We start from the raw sequence: 14,039 nt of genomic DNA on the forward strand, positions 1-14,039 counted from the left end.
TGTTCTCTGCAGCCGCTGCGAGACATGCGCACAGGGTAAGACACTTTACGTCATCATCCAAGATGATGGCGCCCATGCGACACGCCCCAACTTTGCCTTCTTGTTTCTCTCTTCCTGACAGGCCTAGGTAAAAACTTGTTGTACCAATGAAGTTGTGGCAACTAGTACTTTAATTAAACATTAACTTGTATTAGCGTGGGAGTTCTCCTTTAATTATCGCATACAGTGCAATAACAGACATAAGTAAAGTTGCATGTATTTTAGTAAACATCTAGAAATTGTTGAAAACTATTGGTGTTTAGTTGAGCAAACAGATGACGTTTTGTAACTATGGCGTTCTTGTTTTTCGTTTTTGTCAGTTGCTCCAGTCTTTTCTGCTAAGACCTTACAGCCATCCACAGTGAGCCATCAACATGCTGAACAGAATCATGTATATCAGATAGGAGAAACTGCACACGTGTTATCTGGCCACGATTTTATACTTCACTGTAATGCATTTGGTCATCCAACTCCATCATATTATTGGAATGTCCTTTCCCAGAAAGCATCAAATAATGTAAAATGGAATGGCAACACACTCACCATCACAAATGTTCAAACATCTAATGAAAACAAGTACCGTTGCACTGCCAAAAATAGCAACGGCACGATTAGACAAACTTCTGAGCTGAGAGTTTATGGTAAGATATTATGTTTGTTTGTAATGCTATTTTGTTTGTATCTAGAGCAATTTATGTTATGTGTCCAATTATTATTGTGTTATAAAGCTAATGGTATAGATTTCTTAAATGCAAACAACTAAGACTCTGATTCATACTGCTTTACTCTTTTACATGTAACCATGCATCCACAGTTTGCAAGTTAGCACAATAACATGTTAACAGTCTGTCTAATATAAGAAATCTAAGTTTCCTAAACTAGAAGTTATGGAACAGGTGGCTTTAGTTTTAATGTTGAAACAATATTTATTTGTGTTACTTGCACGTGTCTTCTTGCTTGTAGTGACCTTGTAATAGTTTGGCATGCTAGAACAAATACTGGATTGGTAATTTCTCATAGTTTGTGTTTGTTACGGACTGATAGAATTTTAACTAAAATGATCATGCTCTTTGCTGTGTTGCAGAAAGAAGGCTAAAGTGTCGAAAACCAACAATAGCCAGTAGTTCTACTTTTTCTCTATTTGTCTCATTCGACTGTCCATCTTATAATAGAGAGGATCACTATGCTTGTAGTATCACTAACTATAGAGTTCAGTTTCGTCCTGTGGATACTAGTGACAACTTTGCAATCAGAGTTTACAAAACACGTTCATTTAAGCTGGACCATCTTATTCCATTCACTTCTTATGAAATCAAAGTAAATGTGACTTACGACCAATCTTACTGCAGTTCATATTCTGATGTAGTTGTTGGTAGGACAGATCCAGTAGGTGAGAAGACAAAATGTGTAGTAGCATTCTATGTCTTGTACTAATTTGCACTTCTATACAAACTCTCTGCAGCACCATCTCCTCCAAGACAGATCAGACTTCTCTCTGTACTGGCAACTAGCATTGTGCTGACATGGAAGGTACCTTCTTATGTCAATGGATCTAACCTCACATATTATATCAATTATTTCAAACTCGATAGTAGTACTATTGTAACTTCAGAGACCAGCACACAACCAACTACTACTTTGGTTGATCTTACACCCTATACTAAATATAAAGTCATAATTCAAGCTGCTACATATGCCCAAATCAATGTCAGCTCTTCAATTCGGCTGAGAAGTAACAAAGCTGAAATATCATTTCAAACTCGTCAAGCAAGTAAGATGTTGTATATAGCATTATGTGATGTAATTTTTGTCACCAAATCTTGACTAACCTAGTTTGTTTGTTGTTCAGAACCAAATCCTCCAACTAATGTGCAAGTTGACACAGTGTCTGCTGACTCGGTTGTGATCAAGTGGCAGCGTCCTGTAGTATCCAATGGCCCAATTTCATACTATAGAGTTTGTTATACGATTAATGGTAGTAGCAAACAAACTTGTAGATCAACCACCACTACTAAAAGTCGGTTCGCCAACCTCAAACCTTTCTCTTCTTACCTTCTAATTGTGAGGGCTGTCAATGTTGAAAGAGCCACTAAACTGGAAAGCAACTGGAGCACGCAAATACAATTCCGAACTTTGTCATCTAGTAAGTGAGTTAGCAATTTGTACTTGCAAATGGACGCAAACCAAATCATTTATTTCTATTTGTACATGAAGTTCCAAGCCAACCACAACAATTGACAGCCACTAACGAGCAAATACAATCAATTCATCTCAAGTGGCAAAAACCTTCTAATCCTAATGGAGCGATAACAAAATTTGAGATTATTGTAGTGCAGGGAGGAGATATCGATCCTAGTAACTATAATAGCAAGATGTTGGTTGTTAACAAGACTGTCAGTGGGAGCATCTCAGCTTACACAGTAACTGAACTGACAGAATTAACACGTTACAGTGTGTGGCTTGTTGCAGTCAATATTCGACGAACTGACAAAGCAAAATTGACAAGTCGTCCAAGTCAAGTGATAACGTTTGATACAAAGGGTGGAGGTTAGTGTAAAGAACATAACGTGTTTTTATTTGCTCTTATTTGTATTTGTGTGACAGCAAATACTGCTCCTCAAGAAATTATGTCTTCCCAAGTGACTAGTACTTCAGCTCTAATCACTTGGCAGCAACCACTGTTTTCGACACCAAGATCAGTCCGTTACTATATCAGATATTTTAAATCAACAAGACCTGATCGCAACAGATTCCCGCAATCTACAAGGGAAAGAAGATTCAATCTTACAAATTTGGACATTTATACAAACTATACAATAGACATAGCAGCTTATGTAAATCCTCTGTTGTCTACTTATTATGCATCATATAATTTTACAACTAAACAAGCTGGTGAGTGAGTTGGCCAATTTTAATGTGCTGTCATTAATGTTAATTAATGTGTAATTTAGCACCAAGTCCTCCACAGAAAGTAAAAGCAAATGACATCAGATCTAGAAGTGTATCAATGTCTTGGACGCCGCCACTTCGTGCCAATGGCTTGGTGAAGAAATACAGAATATATATTCAGTCTGATCACACTAGTCGACCCAATAATCTTAATAATGGCAATAAAACAGTTTCACAGTCACAGAGAGTTGAAACAATCGGCAAATTGATTCCTTTCACTACCTACTATGTTTGGGTTACTGCCATCAATGTGGACGGGCGAGAATTAGAAAGTGACTTTGAACGTCCCACTGTTTTCAAAACCAATGCAGAAGGTATACAGAATATGAGCAATCTGATCATGAGGACTGCATAGTTTAGAGTCTTAAATTATGTTTTTGTTTTAGGATCATCACCTCCAAGACAAGTTCAATGGTTTAACGTTACTTCTCATTCAGTCATCGTCTCATGGAGAAAGCCAGTCATAGTTCATGGAAATGTTGAGAAATACAGCGTGTTGTTGGTTTCATTTCTAAAGCAAAAGACTGTCAAGAAATTATTAGCAAAAAAACATGAAAATAGTCTTTTCCTTTTTGTTGACAATCTTGTGCCCCATACTCAATATACTGTTACAGTTCAGGCTGGAACTCGTACAACATGTTGTTCAACTTTACTGTGGAGTGATCACAACACAGATGAACCAACAGTCACGTTTACAACACAACAGACTGGTTAGACATACTCATCAATCACCAATACTTTAGACTTGTTTACAACACTTTGTGTATTCCCTTTGGTAGCTCCTTCACGCCCCGCAAGACCAAATGTTACAAATGTTCTCTCTCGTTCTTGTCTGATTAAGTGGAAACTTCCTGATTCTCCCAATGGTGACATTCAGTTCTACCTCTTGTCTCTTTATAAGAAAGCTGACAATACCGATCCATCGATATCACATAAAACATCAAACATAGATACGTTTAGACATCCTGCAAAGAACAGCACTCTTCAAATGGAGCTGTTTTCTTTATCGCCTTACACAGCTTACGGAGCCGCAGTAACTGCAGTCAACGTCATGAACAATACAGAACTAAAATCCAAACAAAGTGAACTAGTGAATTTCACAACTGCAGATGAAAGTCAGTTTTGTAGCATTTTGAGATATGTATATGCGAACCATGGCCATTCGCGAATGGGTCGAACATGCAGTAAGGGAATTCGCATAAATATGAGTTAGCCGTACGCGAATGATTTGAATCATTCACGAATGGATTGCGAATGGTTATTAACCAGCCTATGCAAATTCCCGTACTGTTTAATTTACCAATTCACGAACGGTTCTGATTTGTGCATTTATGGGTCGGACCACATACACATACTGTTTTCTGAAAACGTCAATAAATTATTAGATGCTTTTCTTTTCTTGTTTAGCACCTACGGCTCCATCTAATTGTGATATCAAGAAAAGAAACAGCACATCTATTCGTGTGTCGTGGGACACTCCTTATCCGTTTGACTACAAAGTAGAATTTTACAAAGTAAAGGTACAGTATACGTTCAACACTTTTACGCAATATTTGCATGGTTAACTGATTAAACTGTATCAGGTCAACTATGCAGCGAACAAAGACGTAACAGCTAAGTTGCTCACGGTGTACCATCAGTCCGTTCAACTAAGTAAATTGCGTCCTTACACGATGTATGATATAACTGTCGTTGCTGTCACAAACAACACAATAATTCTTGAAGGGCCAGCTTGCTATTTGCAAACACGGACTACTTTGCCAGGTATACAGAACGCTAATTTAGAATCAAATGTCACTTAGCACTTGCTACGATGTCACTCTAGAATCAAATGTCTCTATGCACTCGCTACGATGTAACTCAGGAACCAAAAGTCACTAAGCACTTGCTAACTAATAAGCACTAGTCACTATGAACTTGTCTTGGCAGAAACGGCACGGCATATGTCTGTTCATATCTGGTTTGTCTGTTTATGCACACACACACACACACACACACACACACACACACACACACACACACACACACACACACACACACACACACACACACACACACACACACACACACACACACACACACACACACACACACACACACACACACACACACACACACACACACACACACACACACACACACACACACACAAAAACACACACAGACAACTGATGCTCATTTGAGTTGCATCGTCGTGCACACAATTTCTTTCTCTGCTATAATTACCAACTGTTTGATTTAGTACCGGACATTCCTTCCAACTGCACTGCCACAAAAACCAATTTAACTTCTCTTCTTGTGAAATGGAATCCTTATTCTTCAAGAGACGACGCAGTTGCATTCTATCAAGTAATTTGTATATTACAATTTGTTGTGCAAGACAACTTTCAATGTATGTTGTGTGCTTAGTTAATATTTCAGTCTCAATTCGAGACGAAAATTGTCAAGACCACACAAACGAGACTTCAAGAGACGAATCTTACACCTGATACCAACTACAACATCACAATTAGTGCATTTACAAACAACACGAAACTATTGAGTGGGCCACCATGTCAATTGTTAGCAAGAACCGGCAAAAATATTCGTATGTAGTTGATTGATTATTTGCTGAATGTTGATCCTTTCTGTTTGTACATATCTATAATTATTGTTTAGATGAGTCGAAGTCTACTGCAGCACCTCTTGTTGTTGCTGTAGTGTTACCCTGCTTGCTGGTGATTGTTATTGTTGTGGTTGCTGTTTATGTCGTTCGGCATCGCAAAAGATGCTGCAACAGTCACATGCTGAAGAACGACGCCAAAGACACAGAAACAAATGCTTGTTGCTATGAGATGCCATCAATTGCACAAACCACACGGTAAAATAATGTCTAATATATATATATATATATATATATATATATATGCAATTTTTGGCAATTATGTTGTGATGTCTTTTGTAGTGCAATCGATGATCTAGACATGACAGAAAGTAATGCATATAATTCTGTCACCGTGGAGACAAGTGAGATTGCTTCATACGCTGACGTTGGCACAACAATGATGCAGAGCAAAGTTGGGTCACTAACAACATCAGACGATTCCATTATCTACGAAGAAGTAAACAGTTGAATTTACATCAATGGTGCAATATTTGGTCAAACACGAAACATACGCGTATCACGTTTCTGTATACAAAGACAGGAAAGAAAAACGTATGTGATCAAACTGTGGTAAATATTTATGAAGCTGCACTGTTGAACTATGAAGCTTAGTTACTTTCGGCGATCTCAGATCTAGTCACCAATGATGGCTGAGTTTCTTAGCTAAGCGTCGATGCATGCCCGTACAGTACAGCAACGAAACGAAACGCGCGTTCTTGAATTCGTTATATACACCTATTGACACAGATTAGGTAGAGAGTTTGACACTTATATATTAGATAGACTACTACATCATCCATAATACAAAAAATTAGACTCGGTATTTCAAAACGTTGACATCCGAATCACGTCTATCTATACAACACTTGAAATATTCATAAAATCACATTTTTACTTAACAGGTCGAATGTTGTTTTCAGTACATGTACGTATGCTTTGTTACCTAGGAACGAGTGACAAGCACAATCAACTTATTTGTAAATTTTAAATCTTTATTACAAATATACACTAGATATGCATCCCGTGTACACTAGATTTAACTTAATTAACCTAACAGCGATTACCGCCATCTACGCGACCTTGAGGTCGAGGAGTGTCACCTAAAACTATAAAACTTATAAAAACACAAAGACTACCATCACTGATACAAAAACATAGGCGACGGAGTAGGTCCGGCAGGGCGGAAATACTTTCTCAAAATAAACTTTTGCCAGTCCCCATTATACTTCCGGCTAAGGGTTAGACGATTAATTAATTAAATAGGTAGACATAGATTTTACCACAGTTTGCTGCGAGATCATCAAGTTGCTAGTCTAGTGCGCATGTTCAATCCTATACTGTCAGTGTCACAAGTTTTAGTTTCTAGCTGGTATAGAAAAACTAGTAAACGTGCGCTAGTCAACCACGCCTATTTAACGCGTGTTAGTTTTGACACCTGGTCTAAAACTAGACGTAATGCGAACATGAGAAATCGCTTGTTTTACTCATTTACTTTCTGAACTCGTAGATGTAACATTGTTTTTTAGACGAATGGTATAGCAGCCTCCAGAACTGTCAGTTCTAGGAAAGAAATCAGGAAAGATGTGTCGGGCTCATCTTATCTCTCCACTTCATCCAAGGCGGTGTGAACAACATATTAATTCTAGGAGAGAAGTGCAGGAACCAGGCAGTTGTCTAGTGGCTAAACGTGTTAAAATTTTCGCCCTACAAACAGATGACGCAGAACTGAATGCTCTATATGTACACTAACAACTAGCTAAGTTAATTTGCACATGCACATCGCATTTTGTCAGAGTCCACTATCATTATATATGTGTATACAAGTCCTCATGCAGATATTGTCTACAAACATCTAGACACTGTTTTCTAGCCTAGTAATTCTTGTTGCGAAGGTCAAGACTGAACATTGTAGATAGGGCGAGAAAATTTGCTGCACATGCATGTGCCTCGATCAAACGCTCCAATTGCAACATTGGAGCTAGAATACGGGCCGTGCGTTGCGTCTTACACCAACAGCAGTGCTGCATCTAGCAGACGTATACAGATATACAGATAAATGACTATTATCAGAACCGGAAGTGATTTGTGCATGTCCAATATTTAAAGGGTACGTTAAATTTTGACGATGCACAATCAACGTCTCTAGAGGTGCTTGTTAGCTATAGAATGTGTCATACAGTTGCTACTCTACGTGGCAAACTTCCATTGACTGAGAAACGTCTCTGAAGAAATGCGGAAGAACATACCGTTATGTTTACGCCCACATGATCAAATGACATGAGTAGGATGTCTGTAGGCGGAGGCAACACTTTCTCTTCTGAGAAGTTGGTCTGACTTCCCCCTAGACTTGGAAATCTTTCTGAATTTGCGTGCAGTGTTGCCAAATCAACGGCAGCACACGTCAGATAAAGCTCACGGGTCTGTCGCCATATACTTGGTATAAAGTTTCAGTTAGAGCGGTCACAGTGTTCAAAGGATCGAGTCGGAAAATCCAGGAGACTATTACCGTTAAATTTCGAACGAGTGACGAAGGTATATAGGTATATGTTCCGACCCATAGACGGGAATGAGAACCATTCGCGAATGGGTCGATCATTATGGGAATTCGGGCTAACCATTTGTGAATGGTTTGCGAATGGGTTGCAAATAGTTAACCCGCATATGCAAATTCCCGTCTGTTTAGCCAATTCACGAATGATTTCAGATTTGTGCATGTACGTGTCGGAACACATACAAATATACTGTTTTCTGTTAATAAATGATTTTCTTTTCTTGTTAGCACCTACGGCTCCATTTAATTGTGATATCAAGAAAAGAAACAGCACATCTATTCTTGTGTCGTGGAACACTCCTTATCCGTTTGACTACAAAGTAGAATTTTACAAAGTAAAGGTACAGTATACGTTCAACATTTTACGTAATATTTGCATGGTCAACTGATGAAATTGTGTCAGGTCAACTATGCATTGAACAGAGACGTTACAGCTCAGTCGCTTACAGTGTACGATCAGTCCGTTCAACTAAGAAAATTGCGTCGTTACACGATGTATCATATAACCGTCGTGGCTGTCACAAACAACACAAGAATTCTTGAAGGCCCACCTCGCTATTTGCAAACACGGACTACTTTGCCAGGTACTAGTATACAGAACTCGTGGAGAAACTCTACGTTTGATTGACGCGTCTGTTCATATCTGCATGATTTGACTGTCCATACACACACATACATACACACACACACACACACACACACACACACACACACACACACACACACACACACACACACACACACACACACACACACACCTGGGACCCGGAATTCCGCCATACCCACTATGGGCTTCGGCATCGCAGAAGTTTCGCCAAGAAGAGCGGTCATTGGCTTGTGACGGACAATATTCAATTACATTAGGTCTCGTTGAATGGTATCAATCCACCTGTTCTTTGGACCATGCTGAGGGTGTTTCACATTATGCATCTTGCTTCTCAGCAACAACTTTTGTGGACGAGAGACGTTCATCCGTTGTAAATGACCAAGTTACTGTAATCTTTAATGTTGAATTTGACGTTCAATTGGTTCTTCCTTGGCAGATTTCAAATTGAAGGAATTTCTTATCTTGTTTAGTCTTGATACCCCCAAGATAGATCTAATACAGCGCATATGAAAAGTGTTCAGTCTTCGAATATCTATTTGAGTGATTGCCCAAGTCTCACAACCATATAGTAAAACTGGCATCAATAGTGACCTAAAGACTCTCAGTTTTGTGTTCCTTCTAAATCCTCGGTTTGTGAACACCCTACGTTTTCAAGAACAGAATGTCCTGCTACCTTTCTGAATACATTCAACAACCCCTAGGTGACAATTCCCTGACTTAGTCACAATGCTGCCCAAATAGCAGAATTCAGAAACATTCTCTAGAACATGACCAGCAATCGAGATGTTTGCTTCTTCAGCACCAATACTCAGGATTTTAGTTTTGTCAGTGTTGATCCGCATACCCCATTTCATACACGGATCATGGAAAGCATTCACCATCTGCTGTAACTCACTACTTGACGTACTTCACTTCACGTACCTACATCACAATTAGTGCATTTACAAACAACACGAAACTATTGAGTGGGCCACCATGTCAATTGTTAGCAAGAATCGGCAAAAAGAATATTTGTATGTAGTTGATTGATAATTTGCTGAAAGTCTGTGTGTACATATTTATAATTATACACGGGTTTGTATACATTTTGGTTTAGATGAGTCGAAGTCTACTGCAGCACCTCTTGTTATTGCTGGAGTGTTATCCTGCTTGCTGGTGATTGTTATTATTGTGGTTGCTGTTTGTGTCGTTCGGCATCGCAAGAGATGCTGCAACAATCACATGCAGAAGAACGATGCCAAAGACACAGAAACAAAGGCTTGTTGCTATGAGATGCCATCAATTGCGCAAACCACACGGTAAAATAATGTCTAATATATAAATATTTGCAATTATGTTGTGATGTCATTTGCAGTGCAATCGATGATCTAAACATGACAAAAAGTAATGCATACAATTCTGTCACCGTGGAGACAAGTGAGATTGCTTCGTACGCTGACGCTGGCACAACAGTGATGCAAAGCAAGGTTGGGTCACTAACAACACCAGACGATTCCATTATCTACGAAGAAATAAACAGTTGAATTTACATCATGAGAAATAAAACATCCTACGTCAAATCGAAACAAACGCGTGTATACCACGTTTCTGTACAAGCAAAAAAGAAAAACCTCTAAGTGATCAAAAGGTGGTAAACATCTAGTTGCACTGTGAAGCTTAACTAGATACAATTACAGCCAACGATTTCAGGTTTAGTCAACGATGATGCCTGAGTTTCTTTGATAAATGCCCGTAAAATACAGCACATGCTGAAACATGCTGAAAAATTAGATAAAATACCACACTATCCATAATAGAAACAAATGAAACTCGGTACTTCAAAACGTTGATATCCCGATGACGCTATACTTTAAAAATTTATAAAATCACATTTTTACTCAACAGGTCGAATGTTGTTTTTAATACATCTGCTTTTGCTATCTCTAGACAGAGAAGGGTGACAAGCGCAAACGACTTATTTGTAAATTTTGTAGTTGTATGTACCCGGTTAACTTTGTACAGTAACACTAGATTTAACTTAATTTTAACTTAACAGCGATCACCACTATCTCAGCGATTTTCAGGACGAAGAGAATATGTAAGTCATCTAAAACTAAAATCTGCAAAAACACAAAAGTATGACGTCACTGATACAAATACGTAAGCGATGAAACCGTTCCGGCAGGACCAAACTACGTTTTCAAAAATAAACTTTGCCAATCTCCATTAGCATATAGCTCTGGTTAGGAGTAGATGACTAATTAATCAATTAATTAAATAAGTAGACTAAGTTTACCTTAGTCTGCTGCGTATTAAGTAGTCGAGGTCATCAAGTTGCTAGTGCGCATGCATGATCAATTCTAATGTCAGTGCAGGCCCGGATCCAGATGGGGGTTCAGGGGGTTGCAACCCCCTCTTTTCTAATAGGCGTGGTTTAATAATTTTATATAATTTTATTGGAAAAGAGAAAATTAGTAATGCTATAAATATCTGCTACAAGGTCAACACCCTCTTTCAAAAATTCCTGGATCCAAGTCTGCAGTGTCACAAGTTTTAGTACTTGTAGCTGGTATAGAAAAACTAATCAACGTGTGCTAGTTGACCACGCCTATTTAACGCGCGTTAGGTTTTGCTCAGCCTTGATGTAAACTAAGACCCAGTCATAACATGAGAAATCTCTTATTCTACCCATTTACTATCTGATCGTGTAGATGTAATTTGTTTTTACACGAATAGTATATCAGCCTCCAGAACTGTCAGTTCTAGGAATCAGAAAAGATGTGTCCGTAGAGCGCTCACTCACGTACATACCTCCCCACTTTATCAAAGGAGGTGTGAACAACATATGAAAAGCAGAAACCATGCACTTGTGGCTGGATGTGTCGATGTTTTTGCTCTAGTTATGTACGCAAGACTGAATGCTAGGCATTAGTTAATTAACACGCACATCGCAGTTTGTCAGAGTCCAGTAAAAAGCCCGGTTCACAGTATTGACGCTGACGCTCAGCGTGGGGGCCAACATCAAAGAATCCGCCAGTGTCAGCGTCAACGTCGGCGTCAGCGTCATACTGAAGGGTATAAAAGCCCTAGTTTTTCAGATATTGTCTGCAAACGTATAAACACTATTTTCTAACATACTAATTGCCGAGAGTAGCGAGGCTTCTAATCCGAGTCGTACAACAGAAATGGGCGTGGTCCTATATGGTCTTCATCGAGCTTCTGGTATATATATATATATATATATATATATATATATATATATATATATACATATATATTGTATGTGAGTAGATGTGTAAGAAATAAATAAATATATATATAAAAAAAAAAAACATATATATATATATATATATATATATATATATATATATATGTATGTATGTATATACAGTATATATATATATACACACACACACAAATCTCAAATTTCTCCTCCAACGACCACGTTTCATGATAGGACCTAGCCTTAAAAATCGTTTCCGTGTCCGACTACAGATGAGTCTAAGAACGATTCGTGCAAGTGACCGAATGGCGGCGAAAACGCTTCCTGAACTTCCGTCGCCCCATCGTTTTGTATTGTAGCTAGGGACTGTGTATACGTGACAACCAAGAAACACCTTCAGGAGTTGAAATGCCACCTACAGTCAACTATTCACACGTCCCACACTACAATCAATCCTGTAGTACGTGCACTGTGCTGCATCTAACACTGTTGATAGTCAATGTTTGCCGATATCAATTTCTATGTCAGTAAATACCATACCACTGTCGTTACAACGGAACTGAGTGCATACCTAGACTGTACATTTCAATTGTCTTGATCACGATTGCAAAACGACGACTAACTATACCAGGCCTATACACCTAATCTAAACTACTAGGAAGTTTGCATGTTTACTTCCATGACAGCTAGGATTTCAACAAATACGTATTGTCTAGCTAGGACTTCGCGTTTCATTTAGCAGACAATCTGAAAACTCCGTTGGACGTGTCACTCACGAACACGAGGCACCTACGGATACAATACAACTAGTTATTAGAACAGGAAGAGTGATGCATGTAGACTATGTGCAATAGTTGGAGGGTACACTTTGACCACAATCAACGTCTCTGTAGGCGCTCTAATTAACTATAGAGTGTGTCAATGCAGTTGCTGACAAACTTCTGTCGACCGAGGAACGTTAACGTCTCTACAAGAAATGTGGAAGAACATACCGCTAGGTTTACCCCACGTCTCTAGAGCAAATGACCTGAGTAGGAAGTTTGTAGGCGGGGGCAACACTTTCTCTTCTGAGAACTTGGTCTGACTTCCTCATACACTGGAAATCTTTCTGACCACGAGCAGTGCTGCCATTTTTGTATCCTCGTCGTTGTGTTTCATGATGTCGGCAACCAGACAACTGTTGTGCCTTCTACGTCTCTGCTTCTACGTGTACACTCTCACTAGAAGTATTCGATGTTTCTCTACAGTTGCTGTAGACTTAGCAGCTTATGGAATATTACTAACTGTAGGCAAAGAAGGCGCACAAAAAATTGGGAGACCAATTGCAATGGCTGACTGATACGGACACTAGCACCTGCGTCATTCGACTCAACAAAAAGACTATGGACTATCGCCAGCTGAAACTAATGATTACATTCGAACAATGTTTACAACTTCAGTCTGTTGCAATTGTTGGAAAAAAACAAAAGACATCAGTACGTGTCATCGACAACTGATCAGACCAAGTGGGAAGTAAATGCAAGAAGCTTGTGTTCATTACAAAAAAGGCACAAAGATTTGCGACTACTGGTAAAATATCTGGAGCATTTCATTATAATTGTTCAAAGTTTCAGCCCAAAAAGTTACAGTTGAAGTATCAGCTGGTTTTAGCATTTGTCAAATAAACATCTACGCCTTTCTAGGTGAAAATAACAATAATTTAGATTGTTTTTTGCTTGACCAAAGTATAGTACATAGAATATTGACTCTAAAGCAGCAATAAAAGGTATTGTAGCAAACACTATCTTAGTTTTCCTAACCTAAAGTAAAGAAATGTGCTTAGCTAATTAATTGCCATCTCTTTCTTACATATGTAGACACTACTCCAACAACAGACTAGGTCATGCAACTATGTTAGTGCTTGCTCCAAGTATTTTAAAATGTAAAAATGTGTCTCGAGATGTGATAAAAATCGTTTTAGTAATCTACAGTTTCTAGTAATTTATTTTAGGAGAAAGTAGTTTTCTCTAGATGTAGAGAAGAGGCAGTGTTTGACCTACTGGTCTCT

The 14,039-nt window shown here is 38.6% G+C and overlaps 2 protein-coding genes and 1 long non-coding RNA gene across 3 annotated transcripts; all 3 read left to right on the forward strand.

The window, feature by feature from the left end:
• The first annotated feature begins 1,307 nt into the window (after positions 1–1,307).
• Positions 1,308–1,960, forward strand: LOC134185158 (uncharacterized). Its single transcript, XR_009970768.1, has 3 exons — positions 1,308–1,429; positions 1,502–1,810; positions 1,889–1,960. It is a non-coding gene; the product is annotated as an uncharacterized LOC134185158 (long non-coding RNA).
• Positions 1,961–2,411: 451 nt separating this feature from the next.
• Positions 2,412–6,273, forward strand: LOC134185305 (phosphatidylinositol phosphatase PTPRQ-like). The gene is made up of 11 exons (XM_062653087.1): positions 2,412–2,586; positions 2,644–2,931; positions 2,991–3,302; positions 3,375–3,698; positions 3,768–4,103; positions 4,396–4,508; positions 4,572–4,752; positions 5,231–5,337; positions 5,398–5,575; positions 5,647–5,848; positions 5,933–6,273. The coding sequence occupies exons 1-11, from the start codon at positions 2,412–2,414 to the stop codon at positions 6,099–6,101; spliced, it is 2,385 nt and encodes a 794-aa protein (XP_062509071.1). The 3' UTR covers positions 6,102–6,273.
• A 1,645-nt stretch (positions 6,274–7,918) lies between these two features.
• LOC134185306 (tyrosine-protein phosphatase 99A-like) lies at positions 7,919–8,811 on the forward strand. The gene is made up of 4 exons (XM_062653088.1): positions 7,919–7,960; positions 8,008–8,164; positions 8,412–8,524; positions 8,587–8,811. The coding sequence occupies exons 1-4, from the start codon at positions 7,919–7,921 to the stop codon at positions 8,809–8,811; spliced, it is 537 nt and encodes a 178-aa protein (XP_062509072.1).
• The last annotated feature ends 5,228 nt before the right edge of the window (positions 8,812–14,039 follow it).

The sequence above is a fragment of the Corticium candelabrum genome, chromosome 10 (genome assembly GCF_963422355.1).
Source record: "Corticium candelabrum chromosome 10, ooCorCand1.1, whole genome shotgun sequence".
NCBI lineage: Eukaryota > Metazoa > Porifera > Homoscleromorpha > Homosclerophorida > Plakinidae > Corticium > Corticium candelabrum.

What these genes read in the sequence shown, in the direction of transcription:
- LOC134185306 (XM_062653088.1), top strand. Translation starts at nt 7,919, where the DNA reads ATGTCTGTAGGCGGAGGCAACACTTTCTCTTCTGAGAAGTTG. An exon ending in CTTTCTCTTCTGAGAAGTTG is followed by an intron (nt 7,961 to 8,007) that starts GTCTGACTTCCC and finishes ATTTGCGTGCAG; the next exon opens with TGTTGCCAAATCAACGGCAG. An exon ending in TAGAATTTTACAAAGTAAAG is followed by an intron (nt 8,525 to 8,586) that starts GTACAGTATACG and finishes AAATTGTGTCAG; the next exon opens with GTCAACTATGCATTGAACAG.
- LOC134185305 (XM_062653087.1), top strand. Translation starts at nt 2,412, where the DNA reads ATGTTGGTTGTTAACAAGACTGTCAGTGGGAGCATCTCAGCTTACACA. An exon ending in TTTCACAACTGCAGATGAAA is followed by an intron (nt 4,104 to 4,395) that starts GTCAGTTTTGTA and finishes TTTCTTGTTTAG; the next exon opens with CACCTACGGCTCCATCTAAT. An exon ending in AAGAACCGGCAAAAATATTC is followed by an intron (nt 5,576 to 5,646) that starts GTATGTAGTTGA and finishes ATTATTGTTTAG; the next exon opens with ATGAGTCGAAGTCTACTGCA.